This window comes from Pipistrellus hanaki (assembly GCF_964339955.1).
Source record: "Pipistrellus hanaki genome assembly, chromosome: 7".
NCBI classification, from domain to species: domain Eukaryota; kingdom Metazoa; phylum Chordata; class Mammalia; order Chiroptera; family Vespertilionidae; genus Pipistrellus; species Pipistrellus hanaki.
Window position 1 is genome coordinate 85,778,866 of NC_140509.1, and position 10,363 is coordinate 85,789,228.

At 57.7% G+C, this 10,363-nt stretch overlaps 1 protein-coding gene across 1 annotated transcript; it reads left to right on the forward strand.

Annotated features, from left to right (window-relative positions):
- Positions 1–795: 795 nt before the first annotated feature.
- MAS1 (MAS1 proto-oncogene, G protein-coupled receptor) lies at positions 796–1,816 on the forward strand (the record flags this gene model as incomplete). Its single annotated transcript, XM_084890865.1, is given in 4 exon segments — positions 796–1,082; positions 1,084–1,128; positions 1,130–1,416; positions 1,419–1,816. Coding segments are annotated over 4 exon segments (1,017 nt in total).
- Between the last annotated feature and the right edge of the window lie 8,547 nt (positions 1,817–10,363).

Consider the following 10,363-nt stretch of genomic DNA (forward strand, 5'->3'; position numbering starts at 1 on the left):
TTGCTACACTGCTGAACATCACTTAGCAAGCTGGTTTCTCTCATGGGCTGTGGCTTGTGGCACTTCATGCCTTAAAACAATGGCGGCCACAGCTCTGCTCTACCATGGGTGCTGTCACCGAATTGTTTTATTTTACTTTATTTTTATTTATTTTTTAAAATTATATATATATATATTTTACAGAGAGGAAGAGAGAGGAAGAGAGAGCCAGAAACATCCATCAGCTGCCTCCTGCATACCCCCCACTGGGGATGTGCCTGCAACCAAGGCATGTGCCTTTGACCAGAATCGAACCTGGGACCTTTCAGTCTGCAGGCTGACACTCTATCCACTGAGCCACACCAGTTTTGGCTGTCGTCGAATTTTAATGCAACAGACGTGGCTCCTCAGGCCGGGAGCTGGGGTCACAGGAGGGGACACAGTTCCCCAAACGCCATCCAGGAGGCGGCTGCCAGACCGGAGTGGACACTGGGCACCTGACCCTCTCGCTTGGCCGGCTCCCTTGGTTGCTGAGCCACAAGCAAGTAGTAATGCGGAAGTAAGGGTGATTGGAGGTGGAAGACAGTTACTAAGTCAGCCCTCCCTTCGGCGAAATGTCTGACTTTGTCGCCCTGAGACACAGAACTGCACAAGCGGGTCAGCATCCTTTCGTGCGAAGGTGACATGAACGATGACAGCTCGAAGGCTGTGGCGCATGCGGAAACGCTCCCCTTCACTCCACCTCACCCACCTCCTTCCTTTCTTTCTCTTACTTCTTTCAGAAAGTCCCCGAAGAGCCCGCCCTGAGGCCTCCCCATGGGTGAGTCCAGCGTGCCCGCCTTCGCCGCGGAGGGCCCCGCGAACGCCTCGGCGGGCAGGAACGCCTCGGCCCGGGGTGCTCCGGCGGTGCCCGCCGTGCTCTGGGCCATCCTGGGCCTCTCCCCGCTGGGCCTCGTGGGGAACGGGGTGCTGCTCTGGTTCCTGTGCTTCCGGGTGCGCAGGAGCCCCTTCACCGTCTACATCACCCACCTGTCCGCGGCGGACCTCTGCCTGCTGCTCTGCGTCTCCATGCTGACCGTGCACCACGCCCTGGGCTTCCAGCTCGGCCGGCCTCAGCTACACCGTGGTCACCTTGTCCGCCACCGTCCTGTGGCTACAACACGGGCCTCTACCTGCTGACGGCCATCAGCGTGGAGCGGCGCCTGTCTGTCCTGTTCCCCATCTGGTGCCGGTGCCATCGGCCCAGGCACCAGTCGGCGCTGGTCTGCGCCCTCCTGTGGGCCCTGTCCAGCCTGGTCACCGCCACCGAGTACGCCCTGTGCATCGACGGCGAGAGGACGGGCTACGCCCGGAGCCGCTGCCGGCCCGTCGTCATCCTCATCGCCGTGCTCAGCTTCCTGGTCTTCACGCCCCTCATGGTGGCGTCCAGCGCCGCCCTGCTGTCCGGGTCCGCAGGAACGCCCGGGCGAGCGCCTCCTCCAGGCTGTACGCGGTCATCGCGGCCGCCGTCGCCGTGTTCCTGGCCTTCGCCCTGCCCATGCGGGTCCTCTACCTGCTCTACTACGAGTACTGGTCCACCTTCGGGGACCTCCAGGACGTGTCCGTGCTCTTCTCCGCCGTCAACAGCAGCGCCAACCCCTTCATCTACTTCTTCGTGGGCAGCAGCCGCGGGCGGCGCTTCCGGGAGCCCCTGAGGGTGGTGCTGGCCCGGGCGTTCAAGGACGACACGCAGGCCCGGCGCCCGGGGGACGGGGCCCTCCGCCGAGTCCGCCCTCTGAGGCCCGGGTGGGGGCGCAGCGCTGTCCTCGGTGCTCGAACACGGGGAAGCTTCTCCTGAATGCGAGGTGGAAGGACCCCCGCCCCGGCCGGAGATGCTAACGGACAGAGACGTGCTCTTGCTGTGTGTCTGGGAATGCCCTCCCACGTGCCTCAGTGCCCTCTGTCCCTGTGGATACTCTCCCCCCTCGCCCCTCCCAAGCACCGCGCAGCTGCTCCGCGGGCGGAGGGCGGGGCGGATGTGTGGGCCGGAGGGAGGCTGAGTCTGTCCGTGTGACCTCACACCCATGTTTAACCGCGCGGAGCCCTGTGGCCTCCGTTAGACCGTGTTTGACCGTGACCGTCCGAGTCCCCGGGCTTGTGGTGAGGATGACATGGGAGCCAGGCGTGCAAAGCCCCGGCTCACTGTCACGCTCAGGCCACGTCAGTCTCCCCCACCGCCTTCAGGGCAAGAAGGCACACACGCCTCTGTTCTGGGCAGCACACGCGTGCCTCTGTCATGTACCGATATTGTTACGTGTTTTCACATGTTGAATGTAGGTTCACGGAGGTCTACTTCCTGCCTGCGGCGTGAGAGCTGCCCCGGGCGCAGGGTTGCCATGGACAACGCCCGCAGGTGTTGGTCACGGGGTCCACGCAGCCGTGCGTCACAGCAGCTTTTCAGGTCACGAACAGAATTTCTGGCCGGCCCTGGCCGGTGAGGTTCAGTGGATAGGGCATCGGTCCGCGGATGGGCGAGTCCAGGGCACGTACCTTGGTTACAGGCTTGATCTCCGGCCCTGGCCCTGACCAGGAGGAAACCAACTGATGTTCTCTCTCATATCAATGTTTCTCTCTCTGTCTCTCTCCCTCCCTTCCACTCTCTATAATAGTCGATGGAAAAGTACCCTCTGATGGGGATAAAGAACTTTTGGCCGCCGTCTGAGGGGCTGCTCCTGGCCTTCCCCGGTGGGAATGCTAAGCCGTGCAGTCTGGGCTGACCTGCTTTGCTTGCCATGGGTTGTCATGATTGGAACTTAGCTGCAGAGTCACGGAGCGAATTGGGCCCCTGAGCTCCTCCCCAGGAGGAGGGGCATTTATTTGCGGCCCCAGAGCTCTCCCTGCAGCTGGTGCCGTGGCTGTGCCCCTGGGCCCTCTCCCCGGGGTGCACATGCCTGCGTCATGCCTGAAGGAGGGGTGGCCCATCTCCGCGGACACTCTGCAGGACCCTCAGCACCCACGCGCTTCCCTGCTGGCCTGCGGCTCCTGGCTGGCCCAGGTTCCAGCCGGGATGCCAGCCCCCGCCCCCATTCCTAACCCTAACCCTAATCCTGACCCTAAACCCTAACCCTAACCCTAACCCTAACCCTAACCCTAACCTTAACCCTAATCCTAACCCTAACCCTAACCCTAACCCTAACCTTAACCCTAACCCTAACCCTAACCCTAATCCTAACCCTAACCCTAACCCTAACCCTAATCCTAATCCTAACCCTAACCTTAACCCTAATCCTAACCCTAACCCTAACCCTAACCCTAATCCTAATCCTAACCCTAACCTTAACCCTAATCCTAACCCTAACCCTAACCCTAATCCTAACCCTAACCCTAACCCTAACCCTAATCCTAATCCTAACCCTAACCTTAACCCTAATCCTAACCCCAACCCTAACCCTAACCCTAATCCTAATCCTAACCCTAACCTTAACCCTAATCCTAACCCTAACCCTAACCCTAACCCTAATCCTAACGCAGGCGGCGCTCAGCGGGGGCCTCTGACTCAGCGCCAGGCAGCTCACTTCGGGAGCCCCAGATGGGCGGGAGCACTGACATTTCGGGGATCTTGTTTCTGGGTGAGAACAGAACCGTCCTCCGGGCGGGAAGAGAGGGGCTCAGCCTGTCCCGTAGACGCCGCCTCCCAGTGCTGCCCCGCCGCCCGCCTCGGGCCGGAGGAGGGACCCGCCTCATCTGTCCCAGGGGCCCCGGGGCGAAGAGAACGAGACTCTTAGAAGTGGTGTGTGTGTGTGTGTGTGTGTGTGTGTGTGTGTTCCCCAGGGAAGGTCCATGGACTGGTGGGAACCCCATTACCTGCCCTTCTGCAGGCCGAGCGGGAAAACGGAATGTGCTCATGAATGTTAAAATCCTCCCGGCCGCTCGGAGTCCTGTTTGCCCAGAGGTAGGACTGGGGTCTGAGTGCTGTGAGGGCACTGTCCTCTCTCACTTCACCCAATTCACCCAAAGCCAGTGTGGGAGAAAACGAAAGCAGGAAGACCAGCGGACGTGCAGTGTGAGGAGACCAGATGGCTATGGGAATTAGACGGTGTGGTAGGGCAGGGCCCGGCGGGAGGAGGGCCTGGGGCTCAGTGCCTGTCCCTGGGGGAAGGTCTGCAGGGTTCGCGCTCCAGTGCTCATGGACGGCCTCCTCTGCCCAGCGCCAGGGGGTGAACAGGCGGAGGGGAGCGGGGAGGGGGGGACCCGAGGGGGCGCGGGGGGCACACAGGCGCCTACTGCTCCAGCTGCCCCTGCATCCACATCAGAGCCTTAAACAGAGCGTGAGGAGGTCAGGGAGGAGAAGGCAAGTCTTGTGGTGAAAGAGGAAGCTTCATGGAGGGGCCCTGGGTTGCTGGAAGTGGGATTTTACAGGCCAGAGAGGGAGGGGGTTCGCGGCTGAGGACAGGCCCGAGGGAGGTCAAGGACAAGCCAAGGACAGGTCAGCAGGGGCGAGCCAGCCCAGCCCTCAGAGGGCCCCCCCCTCCCCCCGGGAGCCCTGTGGTCCCGCTCGCCACCCTGGTCTGTGGCTGCCACCCTGTCATCACTGGCCTCTGGGCCCCACATTCTTCATGTTCTTCTGAATATGGCTCCCGGGCGTCAGTCCGGCCATGGTCATTATCACCCGGTCTCGCCATGGCAGCTGTTCTCACTCCTTATCTCCCCCAGCCCTGCTCCCGCCCCCTCTCTGCACAGCTCCTCTGACCCTCGGCCTCTCTCCCTCTGACCCTCGGCCTCTCTCCCTCTGACCCTCGGCCTCTCTCCCTCTGACCCTCGGCCTCTCTCCCTCTGACCCTCGCTGCGGCTCCAGCCCCGCGGCTCTGAAACCAAACCCACACCCACCATCCATCTGTCTGACCAGGACCCGGCCCCACATCCTCCCTGTCCCCTCCACGGCCTGCGTTTCTGCAGCCCCGAGGCCTCTTGTGCTCCCGGTGGGTCCCTGCGTCTGTACCTCCTGCAGCACCTCTGACCCCGAGCAGGCAGACCTCATGTCCCTGTCCATCACCCGCCCGGCGCCTTCATCCTGCTGCCCGGTCCCTCCGCCACCGGCTTCTGAGCAGCAGAGGCCTCTCACCCCCCACACCCGCCAGCGGAAGGCCGCCCTCCCGCCACATGGGAATCGGCTCGCGAGGGGACAAGTGGCCTGCACTTGGTCACGCCGGTGGCCCTGCTCTACCCGGGCCCTCCGTGGCATGTGACGGGGCTGACCGCACTCCTGTCCTTTCTTCTTTTTTAGAGAGAGCAGAGGGAGGGGGAGAGAAGAGAGAAACATCCATGTGAGAGACACATAGGTTGGTCGCCTCCCAGACGCGCCCAGATCAGGGCCAAGGATCAAGCAACGAGGTATGTGTCCTTGACCGGAATCGAACCCGGGACCCACATTCTATCCACTGAGCCAAGCGGCTAGGGCTGACCACACTCTGCTCAAAAGGCCCCCTGAGCCCGGCCGGGTGGCTCAGTGGTGGAGCGTTGACCTAGGAACCAGGAGGACATGGTATGATTTCCGGTCAGGGCACAGGCCCGGGTTGGGCTCGATCCCCAGTGGGGGGCGTGCAGGAGGCAGCCGCTCCATGATTCTCTCTCATCATTGATGTTTCTCTCTCTCTCTCCTTCCCTTCCTCTCTCTGAAATAAATAAAAAGAATACATACATATACACATTGAGTGGCCAGATTATTATGATCTCTGAATGCATAATAATCTGGCCACTCAGTGAATATCCTATATAATAAAAGGCTAATATCAAATTGTCCCTTCGACCAGGAGTTCGACAAGCAGGCAGGCTGGCCAACTGTCCATGTCCTCTCCCCCTAGCTAGGCTGGCTGGACCCCCAGCCATGCACAAATTCATGCACTGGGCCTCTAAAAAAAATATATATATATATATATTCTGAGTGGCCAGATTACTATGCGTTCAGAGATCGTCATCATCTGGCCACTCCGTGTAGGTTTATGCACCTCTTTCCCCGATGAGCCCACCCAGGCTCCGCCCAACTTGAAGCAGCTGTGCTGTCCATGGTGCACCTCATCACGCCCACACCCGCCCTGCTCACGTTTTCTCTGTGTCACGCTCTAGCTATTACATCTCACACGTGTACGCTACATAACACACAGCTTACTCCTGTGTGCTTCTGTGTAAGCTTTACGTGGCCGGAGCCTCCGTCTGCCAATGGTTTCCACTCAGCGGCCGTCCAGGCTCCGCCTGGCTGGGTGTCAGGCAGCCTGTTTATTTCACAGCTGAAACGGACTCCGCGCGAACAGCCACACGTGGTCCTCCTGCCCAGATGCTGGCAGGTGGTTTTGGGTTTGTCTGTGTAGCGGGAGGCGCTGGTGCTGAGCGTCCCTGTCCCTCCTCCGACACGCTGTGCTGGGATTGCACTCCGGCCGGGGGCGGAGCGGGCGGGGCTCAGACTGCAGGGCCGGGGCCTCGGGGCTGTGTCCTGGGGCTCAGACTGCAGGGCCGGGCCGCGGGGCCGTGTCCTGGGGGCTCAGACTGCAGAGCCAGGCCGCGGGGCCGTGTCCTGGGGCTCAGACTGCAGGGCCGGGGCCGCGGGGCCGTGTCCTGGGGCTCAGACTGCAGGGCCGGGGCCGCGGGGCCGTGTCCTGGGGCTCAGACTGCAGGGCCGGGGTTGAGGGGCCGTGTCCTGGGGGCTCAGGCTCACAGAGCAGAGCCCAGTCCGTGTCCCGCGGCGGTGGCCGGGGCGGGGGAGCTCTGGCTGCACACACTGGGCCGCCCGCCCCTCTGTGAGGCTCAGCACTGGTGTGGGGTGAGGGTGTGTGTGTGTGTGTCATGTTATAGGCTTGGTGCCCTGCAGACTGTCAGAGAGCTGGGGAGGGCGGGCCCTCACGCCCAGGACCCGTGTCCCTGGAGCAGGGCCGCCTGCAGGCGTGAACACAGGTGGGTGAGGCAGAAGCGGACGCTGGAGATGGTCCACAAGCCAGGAAACTCCAGCTTGCCGCAGCCTCCAGGAGGTGGGCGGGCCAGGACAGGTCTCCCTGGAGCCGCAGCGGAGCCCGCCGACCTCGCCGAAGGTTTGCCACCGGCCCCCTCTCTCCGGGAAGTCTCCCCCGTAATCACCTCCGCCGCCTCTGTCTCTGCACATGCATCTGGTCTCTAATGGGGGCTTCCCTCACCCCACTCATTTTATTTGGGGTGATATAGCCAATGCTGCCGGTGCTCTGCCCAAATCTCTCTTTTTTTAAAAAAGAAATATATTTTTATTGATTTCAGAAAGTAAGGAAGAGGAAGAGAGAGAGAGAGAGAGAAACATCCATGATGAGAGCGAATCATGGATCGGCTGCCTCCTGCAAGTCCCCCAACTGGGGATCGAGCCCACAACCTGGGCATGTGCTCTTGACCGGAATTGAACCTGGGACCTTTCAGTTCGCAGGCCAATGCTCTATTCACTGAGCAACACCGGCCAGGGCCCAAATCTCTTTGAACTCCTTTACATTCTCCATTGTCCCAAAGTTTTTCCTGGGGACCCTTCCCAGTGGGTCACTTTCCCACGTAGCCTTGGGGTCCCTGTTTCAGGGTCTTCTGAGGAGCTGACCATTTAAACATCCACATTCCACAGGCATTTTATTTTATTTTAAAAAAAGTTTTTATTGATTATGATATCACATAATTGTCCTCATCCCCCCATTCGCATCCCAAACCCCTCCCCACATACGCCACCATCCCCCCGTTGTCCATGGCCACTGGCCAGGCCCATAGGCATGCACACAAGTCCTTTGGTTGATCTCTCCCCGTTACCCCCACCCTCCCCTGCCTTCCCTCTGAGGTCTGACAGTCTGATCGCTGCTTCTCTGTCTCTGGGTCTGTTTTTGTTCATCAGTTTTATGTTCATTATTTTCTGTAGATGTGTGAGATCATGTGATCCAAGAAATACCCTTGTAAGAACCGAAACTGCGACAAGCCATAATGGTTATGCTGAGAGGCCAATGAATCAGTCTGTAGTGAGTTCCTTTCTGGCCAACAGTTCTCTTGAGTCCCAATTTCAATGTCAAACAGTTCCTTATGTGTACATGTCAGCCCTGATATTTCAGATCTGGATGGTGGACAAATGGTGGTGATGCAGGTCGGACCGTCTCTGGTTTGGTCCTGGGCGTCCTTCAGCGACACGCCGCTGCTGTCTGCCGGTATGGCGAGGCGTCGTCAGCGTCTTCCGTCTCTGGACTGCCTCTCTTCGGTCTGCATGGCTGCAGCGCCCTGTCTATTCCTCTCGGTTACAGGAATCCAGATGGTCTCGGAATTGTTTTCTTACTTCCGGGACTGCTGCCCTTTCCTGGGTGCAAACTATCTCACCAGCTGCGTCTCCTCACCAACTTCGGGCTGAATTCCACTCGTTTCAGCTGCTCCCTCCACCCGCTCCGGGACAGGCTCAGGACACGTCTGCCTACACTGCGGCCATCTTCCCTCTCCTCTCTCCACAGGCATGTTAGAAGGTCTCCTCAGGCTGCCTGGAAATCTTGCCGCAATTTTGTTTCAAATTTTTGAAATAGAATATATAGACAGTTTTGGGGAGAATTATGCCCTTATGACATTAAATATTTTTTTCATGTGACTAGGAAACATTTCTTTTTCATTTACAGGACTTTTTTTTTAGGACCTTTTAGCAAAGGCTCTATGATTTTCTGAGAAATGGCCTTGCACGTGTTTTATTAGGTGTATTTCCGGCGTCCTTTAGTTCTGTCGCTGTCGTAGAGAGTGGAGGTTTGGTTTGTTTGTGCTTCCCAACGGTCGCCATGGAAATGCCATAGGTTTTCGCCCTCGGTCCTGTTTCTGCGGTGCTGGGGATTGCTGGCTGGACTCTGGACATTGTACGTGAGAAATGTGTGTGTGGAGCTCTCTGCCAATCCATCAAAGCCCACAGACTTCTAGGAAGAAAGTTCTAGAACACAGAGGATTGGGTGCCTGGGGCTCCAAAGACGCCCGTTCCGTGAGCTGCCCCCGAAGGCGCGGGGCCCAGAGACCGGGAGGGCAGCGGCGTTCTGTGAGGTTCTCCCCCAGAGGGTGTTCCCGACCTGGGCCAGGCAGCGCGGCGTCCAGTCATCTAGCCCCGTGGTTGGCAAACGGCGGCTCGCAAGCCACATGCAGCTCTCTGGCCCCTTGAGTGTGGCTCTTCCACAAAATACCACGGCCCAGGCGAGTCTATTTTGAAGAAGAGGCGTTAGAAGAAGTTTAAGTTTAAAAAATGTGGCTCTCAAAAGAGATTTCAATCGTTGTACAGTTGATAGTTGGCTATGTGGACTGATGAGTTTGCTGACCACTGCTCTAACCCAACAGTGACCTGAGTGGCGGAGGCTGAATCACAGGTTTGGAGGCCTCAGCACCTCTGGTTTCCAGGCCCCTCCAGGAGCCCCACACAGGGACAGGGTCTTCTGTGGGGTAACTGCCAACAAGGAGAAAACCCCACCACTCAGTGTGATGGGGAACATGTTTGTCAGAAGCAAATACGCTTCCACAGAGAACAGCCTCACAGACCGTAGCCAGCAGGACACGCAGTCCCCGGCCTGGACGTTTAAGGACACAGGAGCTTGAACTCCTTGGCTTTCAGAGGTAGGCAGAGCGTGACAAGCCAAATCAATTATTCTCCAGCTTTCTGCGGAAAATGCTGTGCATAGCATTTTACTAGTCCTGTCTGTCATTTTTTAAAATGAGGACCATTAGCTATTCTCTCTGGCGTAATATTTTTTTGTGAGGAAAAGAATATTTCTAAATATAGTTACTAGCCGAAACCAGTTTGGCTCAGTGGATAGACAGAGCATCGGTCTGTGGACTGAAAAGTCCCAGGTTCGATTCCAATCAAGGGCATGTACCTTGGCTGCAGGCACATCCCCGGTAGGGGGTGTGCAAGAGGCAGCTGGTCACTGTTTCTAGCTCTCTATCCCTCTCCCTTCCTCTCTGTAAAAAAATCAATAAAAATATTTTAAAAATAAATAAAAATAAATATAATTACTAATTACCAAATAACAAGGCACATGGAAGATCAGAGGCCAGTTGCCTTCTGTGCTTTCAGTGACCCAAAGCACAGTTTAGGTCAGGCCAGTGGTCAGCAAACTCCTTAGTCAGCAGAGCCAAATATCAACAGTACAACGATTGACATTTCTTTGGAGAGCCACATTTTTTAAACTTAACCTTCTTCTAACGCCACTTCTTCAAAATAGACTCTCCCAGGCTGTGTTGTTTTGTGGAAGAGCCACACTCAAGGGGCCAAAGAGCCACATGTGGCTCAAGAGCTGCTGTGGTTTGTGGACCACTGGTTTAGGATATTTTTAATGTACAGTTCTGACCTTTGTGTTAATTTACATTGGATGCTGGCAACAGAGAGGATTATATAAAAGAGCAGCCTCCT